The 13,087-nt window shown below is 57.5% G+C and overlaps 1 protein-coding gene across 1 annotated transcript; it reads left to right on the top strand.

Moving 5' to 3' along the window:
* The first annotated feature begins 4,111 nt into the window (after window positions 1-4,111).
* On the top strand, window positions 4,112-11,261 carry KIF12 (kinesin family member 12). The gene is made up of 19 exons (XM_047099618.1): window positions 4,112-4,137; window positions 4,208-4,273; window positions 4,382-4,460; window positions 4,636-4,763; window positions 4,854-4,929; window positions 5,294-5,428; window positions 5,596-5,731; window positions 6,109-6,162; window positions 6,800-6,891; window positions 7,071-7,218; window positions 7,977-8,095; window positions 8,183-8,287; window positions 8,879-8,981; window positions 9,063-9,153; window positions 9,363-9,449; window positions 9,829-9,919; window positions 9,991-10,095; window positions 10,690-10,790; window positions 10,886-11,261. The coding sequence occupies exons 1-19, from the start codon at window positions 4,112-4,114 to the stop codon at window positions 11,259-11,261; spliced, it is 2,118 nt and encodes a 705-aa protein (XP_046955574.1).
* Window positions 11,262-13,087: the final 1,826 nt, after the last annotated feature.

The following is a 13,087-nucleotide window of genomic DNA, read 5'->3' as shown; positions in this document are numbered from 1 at the left end:
ACCCCTGCAGGGTCCCGCCAGCTTCTAAGATACTCTGAGTTCCAACCCCACTACCTCCTACCCCGCCACCCCCACCAGCCACCCGCCAGACCTTCCTTCCCTCTGTCCCTCCCTCAACTGCAAGAGTCCCACTGCTCCTGGGGAAAAGTTACAGTTCAGGACAGGCCCAGGACAGGGTGAGGAGGGGAGGGGGATAGACTCAGCCCCAGCCGTGGGAACAGGCAGCGCCGTGGTCCGTGAGGGGTACCACTGGATGGGGGCCAAAGCGTTGTGTCTTTAACTTTCTCAAATGAATAGACCGAGGTGGTATTTCCTCCTGTCACTAGCACGATGGTCACAGCCATGACGATGGTGGTGATGGTGGCGGTGTGGGCGGGGACTGCTATTTCTGCAGCTTTGGGTGATGGTGGTAGAATTTGGGTGGGTGACAGCGACGGTAACGAGGACACCGAGGGAGGCAGGAGCAGTGGTAGTGGTAATGGAGGTGGTGGCTAATACGGCTGGATGTCCTTGGCCCTGGCCTTGGTGGAGTGTGCACTCAGCTCCATTAGGCACACACCCAGGAGGGGGGGATTCCGGACCACCGGATAAGGACAAGTTTAGCTTACTAGATAAGGCCAGTCTTCAGAAAACTGTTTGTCTTTACACTCTTACCTGTAATGGGTGGGAGTTCCAGATGTCCCAGCTCCCCACAAAAACTTAGCAGTGTCTGTTCACTAATGTATCTCAAGGACTGAGAAGCCTAGTGCATAGAGGAGGCTTTATAAAAATCTGCTAAGGGCTCCTGGGTAGCTCAGTTGGTTAAGTCTCTGACTCGTAATTGCAGCTCAGGTCGTGATCTCAGAGTCATGAGATTGAGCCCCATGTTTATATATATATATATATATATATGCACATATATATACATGTACGTATATGTATACATATACATACATATATGTATATGTGTATATATATACATCTATATACATATACGTATATGTATATGTGTGTGCATATATATATATATATATATACACACATATATATAAACCTGCCGAACGAACTCACAATTTAAGGCTAGCCACTGTGCTTACTCACTGTTAGAGAACAGAACTAGAACGTCACTCTTGCTTATGGACACTGAGTGATGTACACATTCTGACCCAGGTTGGGAACCCCTGTGCAACAGTCACGCCAAACAGCCGATCACACCCCGTCCTGCGCATATCCCTTGTCTTGGCATTTCTCTTAAAATCCCTGCAGTGTGGCTCATCTCTGTCGAGCTTGAAAAGGGATAGCAATTGGATTAAGCCCAAAGCACACGAAAATGTGGAATGACTGGTGGTCCTTAACCCTTTTAGGGACATCTTTTTAAAGTTTGTTTATTTATTTTGAGAGAGAGAGAGAGAGAGAGAGCAAGCATGTGCGCAAGCGGGGAAGGGGCAGAGGGAGTGAAGGAGTGAGAGAGAATCCCAAGCAGGCTCTGCACCATGAGGGCAGAGCCCAACACGGGGCTTGAACTCATGAACCACGAGATCATGACCCGAGCTGAAGTTGGGACGCGTAACCAACTGAGCCACCCAGGCGTCCCTTAGGGACACTTAAAGGAACAACTTGTTCACTTACTGCGTTTACAGCAGGAAAAGGCAACCTGTCGTAAAAGGCAACCAGCGCCAGCCGGTGCATAGTTCAGGGTCGTACTCGGTCCCGCCATTCACAGCTGCTTTCCCCTTACACTGCTTCCCCTGCCCCCTCTCTCTTCTTCCATTTTCCCATCTGTAAAACAGGAGTAGTCATTCTTTTCCTATCCACCTCAAGGATTTTCTAAAAATGTAACAGATTAAGGAACTTCACAGTTGATATAAATCTTGGAGATCATCTGGGGACTTTTATTTTTGCTTTTAGATAATTCTTTACAGTTTATGAATCACTTTCATTGACACTGTCTCACTGAAACCTCAGAACAACTGGGGCGTCTGGGTGGCTCAGTGGGTTGAGCGTCTGACTTCAGCTCAGGTCATGATCTCACAGTTCATGAGTTCGAGCCCCGCGTCAGGCTCTGTGCTGACAGCTCACAGCTTGGAGCCTGCTTCAGATTCTGTGTGTGTGTCTCTCTCTGCTCCTCCCCTGCTCACACACTGTCTCTCTCTCTTTCTCGCTCTCTCTCTCAAAAATAAATAAAGATTAGGGGTGCCTGGGTGGCGCAGTCGGTTAAGCGTCCGACTTCAGCCAGGTCACGATCTCACGGTCTGTGAGTTCGAGCCCTGCGTCAGGCTCTGGGCTGATGGCTCGGAGCCTGGAGCCTGTTTCCGATTCTGTGTCTCCCTCTCTCTCTGCCCCTCCCCCGTTCATGCTCTGTCTCTGTCTGTCCCAAAAAAATAAATAAAAAGGTTGAAAAAAAAATTTTTAAAAAAAATAAATAAAGATTAAAAAAAAAAGAAACCTCAGAACAACTATGGGAAATCATCAATCTCTTTTGATAGGGAGGAAACAGGTTAAGAAAGCGGGAATTACCTTTTTTTCTTTTTTTTAATGTTTATTTATTTCTTTTTGAGAGCGATCCAGAGCGAGTGAGCACAAGCTGGGAAGAGGCAGAGAGACAGGGAGAGAGAGAATCCCAAGCAGGCTCTGTGCTGTCAGCACAGAGCTTGATCTGAGGCTTGAACTCACCAACTATGCGATCATGACCTGAGCTGCAATCAAGAGTTGGCCGCTTAACTGACTAAACCACCCAGGTGCCCCAAAAGGGGGAATTACTTGCCAAAATAGAGCTGGGGGCAGTCAGTGGCTCTTTGCTCTACCTAAGTCTCCCTATAGATCCAGCTAGAAGGCCCTGTAATCAAAAGGTTGACTAGTTCTTGATTGTACTCCCCCAGTGCATGGGGAGCTAGCTCACTGCCACCCGAAATAAACCGTTCCTTAGTTGGGTGGCATTGATAGCTGGCTATCACTGTGAAACAGAACATGTTATATTGAAAGGAGGGGGTGACTCTTAAGGCTTTCACCCTAACGTGTGCCAGACAGAAGAGAAGTTTACGGAAATAGCCAGAATGGCAATAACAACAATGCCCACCTGATGGTGTCACTTCCCTGGCTATAAGCCCTTCAGTGGCTTCCTGGTTCCCTGCAGAGGGAGTCCGGGCTCCTTGATGTAGCCTCCCTGAGCTTGGCCCAGCCTCAGACCACCTCTACATGCCTCACACATCTTCCCACCCCACCCCAGCCTTCCTGCAATGTGCTTCCTCTGCCAAGAACACCCTCACCTACCACCTTTACCTCCCTGCTCCTACTGGCCTCTCAACTCCCCAACCCCCAGAATCCCTGCATACTAGATTGTTCTCACTTGCCTCCCTAACAAGACTACAGGATTCCTTTGCGTGGGTGCCCAGCATGGAGACTGTCACTGAACTGGCGATTGCCCCACTCCGGCACCTACACAGACCCCTCTGCTGCTCCAGACAGCCAGATCAGCAGAGGGTTAAACGACTGCTCTGGCCTTAAATCGGCCTTGGCACTGGAGAAGCAGGTGGCCCAATGGTTAACCAGATTCTTTCTGGGCCTGTTCTCAGTTCTGCTCAGGAACTCAATCCAGCCAGGTCTTCCCAGAGCTGAAACCTGGGCCCCTCTCACCCCTTCAGGAGCCCCCCCCCCCAGGGCCCTCCGATGCCAAGTAGCTGGAACTGCCAGGGAGGGGAAGCGGGGGAGGCAGAGGACAAAGCTGGAGGAGGTGTAGGTGGACAGTAGGAAGGACCTGGCCCATGCTCTGCCAGGCTTGCCGCTCCCGTCCCTGTCTCCCTAGCCCCATCTGTGTACCCAGGAGGCTGGCCTGGGTGGTCGCTCCTGATAGGAATGGACAAGAGCAAGGGACCCTCAGACTCCAGAACCCCCTAGCTAGGGGTCCCCTTGCTGGAGAGGGACTTTTTCCACCACAGGTAGGGGTGGGTAAATCTTTAACTAGTTAGCCCTGGGCAGGCCCAAGCCTTTCCGGATGGCTGGATGCCTGAGAAGGGGAAAGGGGGTGGGGGGTGTAAGGCGTGTATAGCCAGTCCCAGTGTGGTGGAAAAGGGAGGGTAGCGGGAGAGAAAGGAACGAGACTCGGGCGGAGCTAACTCCGGGTGCGAAGCTGGCCATGGAGGAACGCGGGTCTCCCGACGGGTAAGGAGAGATTCTGGGAGGTAAGAGGAGCCGCTGGGCTCAGGGATGGTAACTCACGTTGCGGCCACAGGGACCCCGCGCGGAGCCTGGAGCAGGGGCCAGAGGGGCCAGAAACGCCCATCCAGGTGGTACTCAGGTATGTATAGGTTGGTTGGGCGGGAGCGAGGAGCGAGGAGCGAGGGCGATCGAGGACGGGGCCGATGGCGTCATCGGGATGGACCTCTGCCTTCCCACCGGACCCCAGAGTGCGTCCCATGAGCGCGGCGGAGCTGCGTCGAGGGGAACAGAGCGCGCTGCACTGCTCGGGGACCCGGACTCTGCAAGTGAGGAATCCCTCCCACCCACTGACCCCCAACCCCCCCCCCCCGTCAGAAACCTACCTGGAGACCCCTCGGTCCTTTCCGGGGCAGCTGGGTCCCAGGCCCCAGCCTCTGCAACCCCCCCCCCCCGCCGCGCCCGCCCTGGCTCCGCCCCCAGAGTGCCCCGTCCCCTCCCCAGGTGAGCCCCCCTGGCGGCGGCCCCGACGTGGCGTTCCGCTTCGGCGCAGTGCTGGACGGGGCGCGCACGCAGGAGGACGTGTTCCGGGCGTGCGGCGTGCGGCGTCTGGGCGAGCTGGCGCTGCGCGGGTGAGTGAGGCCCCGGCACGGCCCCCCGCCCCCCCACCCCCAGCCCTGCGGGCCGCCGCCGGGGTCCAGCCGCGCCTCTGCCGCCCGCAGCTTCTCCTGCACTGTCTTCACCTTCGGCCAGACCGGCTCCGGGAAGACCTACACCCTGACCGGGCCTCCTCCGCAGGTGGGCCGAGCGCAGATGGAGCCCCCGAGGGTCGGGGATGGGGGTCTCGCAGGCGGCGCGGACTTCCAGGGGGAAGGGCCTTCGTGCCGCCCAGCCCCCTTTATTTGCAGACAAGGAAACCGAGGACCGGAGAGGTAGAAGGCGCTTGCCCGATGCGGAGCTACTTTTGTCCTCCTTACTTAGTAGCTCTCGGTTTTCTTCATCTGTAGACGGAGGCGAATCGTTCTGATTCGATATTCTACGGGAACTTGGTTCCTGGCGCAGAGTAGGGCCGTCCTCCACAAAGGGTAGTTATGACTGGTTTTGTGTGGGTGTGCCGGGATGATCGTGACCCACCCCCTGGCTCAGCTGTTTCTGCTCCCAGGGCGAGGGGGTGCCCGTACCCCCCAACCTAGCCGGCATCATGCAGAGGACCTTCGCTTGGCTGTTAGACCGGGTGCGGCACCTGGGAGCCCCTGTCACCCTCCGCGCCTCCTATTTGGAGATCTACAATGAGCAGGTGGGGGACTGAGATTGAATAGACAGCCCTCCAGGTAAAAGCAGTATTTCTCTCCAAGGAGCTGGGGACAAGGGACAGAAGAGGCTGGGGGACTGTGTCGGTAAGGTCTGGGGGTTGATGGAGCACGGGCTCAGGGCCCCTGCCCTCACCGGCCACCCTCCTCTCAGGTTCGAGACCTACTGAGCCTGGGAGCTCCCCGGCCTCTCCCTGTTCGCTGGAACAAGACCCAGGGCTTCTATGTGGAGCAGCTGCGAGTGGTGGAGTTCGGGAGTCTGGGGGCCCTGATGGAACTGATGCAAATGGGTGTGTGCTGCTTCAGGGGCGCTTTGGGGTGTGGGGGCGCCCGTTCCTCAGCTGTTCACTGATGGTGCACTCGGAGCCCCTGGCCGGAGCTGTGGGCTGAGAGGACCCTAGTGGGGGAAAAGGGTCAGCAGACCACAATTCAGACACAGCCCAGGGATGTACCCCCGCCCCACCCCAGGCCTGGAGATTCTGCTGTCCGACTGCTGTTCGAACTCTTAGAATCCTGATGATGGGGTCATGATTGGGTAGAGTGGAGTCCGGGTCATGGTCTCCTCTCCAGCCCAGAGTCTCTGCCTCTGTCAAGCCCCATTTTTGCCCCTTGAAGAGGTCTCCCCACCTCAAGGCTCTCCCCTTCCAATCTCTTCCCCTCCACACAGCAAACCACATCCCTCTGCCCCTTCGGACCTCCAGACCCTTCCAGCTTGTTGAAGGTAAAGGTCATATCTCTTAGGCTAGCCTGTGGTGCCCTTCTGTTCCAGCCTCGTTCATTTATTCATCAAATATTTATTGAGCACCTACCCTGTGGCAGGCTGCGGGGACACCGGGACTCTGGGTTCTGGCCCCAGAGTTGTACCATGCCTGGTAGCTGATCTTTCTGCCTGAGTTTCTCTCCCTCCCTCCACACAGCAACAGAAGAGATGTTTATAAAATGTGAACTTGGGGCGCCTGGGTGGCTCGGTCGGTTAAGCGTCCAACTTCGGCTCAGGTCATGATCTCACGGTCCATGGGTTTGAGCTCCGCGTCGGGCTCTGAGCTAACAGCTCAGAGCCTGGAGCCTGTTTCGGATTCTGTGTCTCCCTCTCTCTGTGACCCTCCCCCATTCATGCTCTGTCTCTCTCTGTCTCAAATATAAATAAACGTTAAAAAAAAAAATTTTTTTAAAAATGTGAACCTGATGGACGTTCTTCCCCTCAGTTCTCTCCTTCTTTCACCTGTCCGTGCTGGAGGCAGGCCTCTGTGCCTTTGCATGGGCTGGCCCCTCTCCCAGGATGTCCTCACTGCTTTTTCTTTATTGGTGACCACCTGCTCCTCCTACCAGGTCCAGCTCCTGCTGTTTTCCTCCTCTAGGTCTTAGCCGTCGACGGAGCTCAGCTCACAGCCTGAACCAGGCCTCCAGCCGAAGCCATGCCCTGCTCACGCTCTACATCAGCCGCCAAACCGTGAGTGTCCCCACTGGGGGAAGGAGCTGGCCCAGGACCACCCGGCAAGGGTCTGCCGCCGGGTGTATAAACCAACTGGGGTGTGTGCAGGAGATAATAGTGGAAACCCTTGGCTTTGTGACTCCGATGGGGACAGCCCCTCCCAAGTCCCCATCGACCCTGATCCTCCTACCCCACAGATGCCTCCAGTGGACCCTGGGGAGCCCCCCGTTGGTGGGAAGCTGTGCTTTGTAGACCTGGCCGGCAGTGAGAAGGTGGCGGCCACGGGATCCCGTGGGGAGCTGATGCTTGAGGCAAACAGCATCAATCGCAGCCTGCTGGCCCTGGGTGAGGCCTGGGGCCAGCTGGACTGACTTCCTGAGTCCCTCCTCTGAGCCGGACCCAGAACCGTCCACAGTGGGGGAAGCCAGGGGAGGCGTAGTACGGGAGGCGTAGTAAGGGAGGCGTCGGGGAGGCGTAGGACGGGAGAGTCAGGAGCTGTGACCCAGGAGCCACACGCCTCCTCCTGGCCTCAGCTTGCTATGGACTGGAGCCTTCCCTCTTAGCACTTTATTCATGAGTCTATAAATCCTGAGGGTCTGTAAAGGCACATTTTAATTGGGGAGGTAGAAACACTCAGGTGCAGAGTATGAGCCCTCAGACATTCAGCCTGTCCCATGTGCAGTTGGGAAGACTGAGGCCCAGTGAGGGGAAGGGAACTGACCTTCCCACCCCCGCCCCAGGTCACGGGGCCTTGGGAGCCTTCAGGGCTGGGACGCCAGCCTTCCTCTGTGGCATTGTGGGGAGATTTTCAGGAACTCTTCTTCATTCAGCCCACTTGTCAGATATTTCCTGAGCCCCTGCCGAGTGCCAGGCCTGTTGGTCAGGTTCTTTGGTGGCACTGGGGATCAGGGGCGGACAGGGTCATCTGTGCCCTCAGGAGCCCCAGTCTGGTAGCAGAGGCCAGTCTGACTGAGTGACAAGATCTTGGGAAGGAGAGATTTTCAAGTCACACAGGCCTGGGCGGAGATGCCAGCTCTGCGTGAAGCAGCTGGGTGGCCTTGGGCAACGGGTGTAACTTTGCTAGCCTTGTTGTCCCCGCCCAGGTCACTGCATCTCCCTGTTACTGGACCCACAGCGGAAGCAGAGCCACATCCCCTTCCGGGACAGCAAGCTCACCAAGCTGCTGGCGGACTCGCTGGGGGGACACGGGGTCACCCTCATGGTATCCGAGAAGGGCTGGCAGGGAGGGATGGCTCCTGAGGGAGAGGGTCCCAGAGAGGAAGGAACGCTCAGCGGCAGCCCTCCCCAGGTGGCCTGCGTGTCCCCTTCAGTCCAGTGCCTTCCCGAGACTCTCAGCACCCTGCGATATGCAAGCCGAGCTCAGCGGGTCACCACTCGGCCACAGGCCCCCAAGGTGAATGGAGGGAGACCGGGCAGGGGTGTGGGTCGGGGAGATGTTTGGGGATCAGGCAGTAACGGGAGCCTGAGTCGGTGTCGTGGGAAGTCTGGGATGAGTCACAGTTGGGATTAGAGTCAGAGTCCTGATGATGGGGTCGTGATTGGGTGGGGTGGGGTGGGGTCAGGGGTCATGGTCAGGATTAGGGCATGTCTAGGGGTGTGGTCTGACTTGGAATATGATTCAGGGTATAGCCAGGATCCCAGTTGGTACCGTGATTAAGTCTGAGTTGACTTGGGGTCTGACGTAGTGTCTTGTTTGGGGTCAGAATCTGGGCCAAGGCCTGGACAGAACTGAGTTTAAGGTTGGACTTGGAGCAGGCTGCAGCTCAGAGCAGGCCCTCCAGGCACACGGCTAAGGCTTCCTGGTACTTTGACACCATTAGGGCAGGGTGCCTCCGCCAGGTGGATGTCGCCTTGTGCCAGGATGCAAGGCTGGCACGTGAAGCATGGGCTAGATCTCAGGCTCTGCTCACCGCCCCCGGAAGCGCTTGTACAGTGCACAACTTGTACAGCCGTAAACAGCAGTTCTGGGCCTCTTTCTGGGCAGTCACCTATGGCAAAGCAACCCCAGCGTTTGGAGATGGAGATACTGCAGCTCCAGGAGGAGAACCGCTGCCTGCGGTCCCAACTGGGCCAAGTACACCCCAAGGGTATGAGCTCCCCAGGGGCAGGGGTGGGGTGTGGCTGGGGCTCCCATGGATCCAGCCACCGTGCCCTTCCCCCCCCGACAGCCTCAGGGCTCAGTGGGGCCCGGGTGGCCTGGGCCCAGCGGAACCTCTATGGGATGCTGCAGGAGTTCATGCTGGAGAATGAGAGGCTCCGGTAGGCTCCCCCTCAGCCAGGGGGACTCTGTGCCCCGCCCCTCACTTCTATGCTGCTTCCGCCAAGCTGCCCCCCTCCCCGGGTCCTTGGCTACCCTCTGTCCCCGCTTGTCTCCTGGGGCTTGTACTCCACTGCAAAGAGAAGGGCTGACCCGTCCCCCTACTGGTATCTCTGCCTCCTGTCACCTTCCTGGGGCCTGCTCTTCCCAGGAAAGAAAAGAGCCAGCTGCAGAGTAGCCGGGACCAGGCCCGGGATGAGCAGCGGGTCCTGGCCCAGCAGGTGCACGAGCTGGAGCGGTGAGCGCGGCTGCCAGCCTGGAGGCAGGCCTCGGGACACAGGGCAGGTGGGAGGAGGTGGCTCCGTGAAGCGGTCAAGAGTCTGCCCTCTGGGTCCGGACCACCTGGGTTCAGAGTCCGGCTCTGCCGCTTACCAGCTGTGAGACCTGGGCTGACTTGTTTTACTTCTCCCTGCCCGGCCTTCTTCCTCTTCTACGAAATGGGGCTGATATAGGTCCTACTTGGTAGGGTTGTCTTAAAGTTTGGATTGAACGAGTTCATACGTAAAGCACTGAGAACGGTGCCTGGCACGGCTGAGTGTTGGCTAAAAGGGGGACTCGGGGACCAGCCTCGTGGTTGGTTTTCAGACCGCAGGCATAGACCCCACCATCCTTTCCAGGCGCCTCCTCTGTGCCTGCTCCCTTCACCTGCCAAACCCCGGCCCAGCCCCACCGTGTCCCTGTGTGATGGCACCAGCTCGCCCCTGCCACGTGAGTCTCTGGCCGGCCCGGTGGGGTGAGGAGCAAGAATGTCACAAAGCCTCTGACGTGCCCTGTTGCAGGCCCTGCCGCCCCTCTGCTCCTGCCCCTGCTGTCACCTGTGCCCCTTGTGCCGAGCACCGTTGACCCACTGGGCCTGCCCACACAGGGGGCTCCAGCTGCCACAGGTAGGAAAGGCCAAGGCGGGGGAGGGAAGGCTGGGAGAGCTGGAGACTGTGATCCGGGGGGTCCGTGGCCTGGGAGGCTCCAGAGCTCCAGGGTCTCCGGCTGGATCGTTTGGGTGAGGGGCTGGCTTTGGGCTCCCACCCAGGGTTCAGAAAGTCTGTTTGCTTTGCCCGCCCCCCCCCCGCCCCCATCCTGCCTTCTTACAGGAACTACTGTCCCGCTCGCTTATTCATTCACTCACATGTTACTCATTTCCGTGTTCGCTTACTCACGCGTTCACTCATTCAGTACCTGTCCCCTAAGCTCCTAGCTTCATGCCAGCCTCTGTTCCGGGCACCAAAGATTCAGACATGACATGGGATTCGAACAGACATGGTTCCTGCCCGCAGGGAGTTCCTCATCCCCAGAGAGGACATTACAAGGCCTGCCCACTGCCCGCAGAGAAAGTGACCAAGACCCTGCACTTTGACGCCCACCTGACATTCTTGGTGTCCCGTGGGGCATGTGTGGCAGGGATGGTGGCGCCATGATGGCACCAGGAAGGTGGAGCACATAGAGGCAGGGTCGCCCAGTGCGGGCTCTGGTCTTTCCTGCAGGTGTTTGGCCCTAAGACCCCAGGTGGCCTGGCTCTGTCTGCCCAGCCCCCACCCTGGGCACCCCCATGCAATCCTGACTCTGCCGAGTTCCCGAGAGAGAGGTAGGCCCAGCCCTTGGGCACTGGGATGGGGGAGGAGGAGGCTCGCCTGGGGAGTCGAAGGCTCACCTCCCACCGCCCAACCCACCCCGGGCTAGGAGTCATAGCGACTGGACTAGGACCCGAGTCCTGGCGGAGATGTTGATGCGAGAGGAGGTGGTGCCCTCTGCGCCGCCCCTGCCCATGGGGCTTCCAGACGCGTCACCAGTGCTGAGAGGTGAAGGAGAGAGAGAGGGCGGGGCCCCTAGCGTTTTTGGTGGTCTCGGGCCAGAACTCACCCTGTCCAGATCTCAGTCTCCCCCCTTCTGGAACAGGGTGTATGCTGCGAGGCGATCCGTAAGATCCTTGCAGTTTCCAAACTGGAGTTCTCTTCCTAGGGCCACCTGGTCGTCCACACGCGTGCAGGAGCCCGTGGTGTTGGTCGAGGGGGAGGGGGACCGCCTGAGGCTTCCTCAAAGGATGTTAGGGCACTGAGGGGTCTGGGTGGGGCGGGCCCGGGGGAGCACAGGCCTCGGGTCTCACTGTGCTCCTTAGGCGGGGCTGCAGTTCCAAACCTGGCCCGGAGACTGGAGGCCCTCAGAGACCAGATTGGCAGCTCCCTGCGACGCGGCCGGAGCCAGCCACCCCCCAGCGAGGGTACACGGAGCCCCAGCCGAGTCCTCCCTCCCTGCTGAGGGCAGAACACACCCCAGAGACCCCTGTGTGACCCTGGTCTGGGCTCTGCGCTCCTGGGTTTCAACCTCCCCATCTGTGAAATGGGAACAATGGCTGCCGCTTCCCTCTGCGACTGAGCTGGGCAGGGGAGAATTCCTCAGGGCTGCGGGTGGGGGCTGTGGGGCAGTTTGGGGGAGCAAGGGGAGGGTGCCACCCCAGACTGTGAGAAATGTGACTGGATCTTGGAGAAACCAGGCTGCAGGTGGTGAAGTAGACGAATAAAGAAAGGTGTCCGCTCCAAGACTGGTCGGTCATGTCTCCGGGTGGCCAGGCACTTCCGTGTGGGGGGTCACAGAGAGGAGGGGTTCTCAAGGGAATCTGAGGAGGAGGCAAGGACTCGTGGCAGAGGGGTGTGCCCCCTCTGATCAGGAATATTCCAGGTTCCCATCCCCTTCATATACAAGTTTTAATTGAGCTGCTACTACATGCTGCTGGGCAGATGTGGGGAAATCGGATGGTGAGTGTCTCCACGAAGGAGGCCTGAGGGACACTGGTTCAGGCTCACTCGGCTGTGTATGTGCCGGTGCTGGAGGGATCCTGAGGTCTGAGTTCTGATGCCACAGACTTGCTGAGACCTTGGGCAGACCCTGAACCCTCCTTGGATCGTTTCCTGGTGTTCAGCCAGTTAGATGGGGCGTGAAGCTCCTTGTCTGTTGAGTTCAAGTGCGGGTTAGGAGGTGAAGGGTATCAGGATTCCTGGCATAAGTACTCAGTAGGATGCAAAGGGGCTCCAGTTAGGGGGAAATCCATTTTATAGTTAGGGAAACTGAGACCCACAGGGCTCATTCCTTCCTTTGTTTGTTCGTTCATTCATTCATTCATTCATTCAGCACTACTGGCCTCAAGGCATTTCAAGGTGGTGAACAGGACTGACAAGGGATAAGCCGGCTTTGCCCAGGAAGCTCACAGGGGCCAGATGAAAGGCAGGACGTGTGACTGGGCATTAGGGGTGTTCCACAGTGGAGACTTAGTGGAAGGCCAGCATTCACGGAGGCAGAGTCCAGGACGGGGGGTAATAACCAGATGCCACAGACCCCCCGGGCTCCGCAGGGGGGGCCGTGGTTAGGTTCACGCATAGAACCACACACGTTCAAATCTCACCTCCTCACTTAACCACGAGTAATCCTGGGCAAATGACTTCACTGCCCTGAGCCCGAGTTGTCTTATCAGCAGAATGAACACGATAATAGGACCTCCTCACTGGACGGTCCTGGGGATTAAGTCCCCTGAGAGATGGCAAGAGTAACAGCACAAGGCTTTGCCTGTTACAGAGCACTTAGCCGAAAACAACTTTCAGTCACTATGGGCATTTGATGAGATGGACACCCTGGGTTTGGAAAAAAATTCGTTCAACAAATACCTACCAAGAACCCACTTTGGGCCAGCCTTGAACAAAGCATAAGAATCCTTACCTTCATAGAACACAGGAAACAAGAAAATGGGCAAAAATGCGTGGGAACTCGGTGATCAGTACCACGGAGCACAATATAGCCGGGAGGGCCCTCTACCAGACTGGGTGCCGTTCTAAAAAGGGGGATCAGGAACGGGCTCGTGCAGGGAACATTCATGCAGAGACCTGAAGGGGG

This window comes from Lynx rufus, unplaced genomic scaffold (genome assembly GCF_022079265.1).
Source record: "Lynx rufus isolate CCGP_SWC_20201006 ecotype Redwood Valley unplaced genomic scaffold, mLynRuf1.p SCAF_10, whole genome shotgun sequence".
NCBI classification, from domain to species: Eukaryota; Metazoa; Chordata; class Mammalia; order Carnivora; family Felidae; genus Lynx; species Lynx rufus.
This window is presented reverse-complemented; position numbering and strand designations above follow the sequence as displayed.

Excerpts from the sequence above, each read along its gene's own strand:
- KIF12 (XM_047099618.1), top strand. The coding sequence starts at position 4,112 with ATGGAGGAACGCGGGTCTCCCGACGG. Across the intron at positions 6,892-7,070 it reads TCTACATCAGCCGCCAAACC|ATGCCTCCAGTGGACCCTGG; the intron begins GTGAGTGTCCCC and ends CCTACCCCACAG. Across the intron at positions 8,096-8,182 it reads GACACGGGGTCACCCTCATG|GTGGCCTGCGTGTCCCCTTC; the intron begins GTATCCGAGAAG and ends AGCCCTCCCCAG.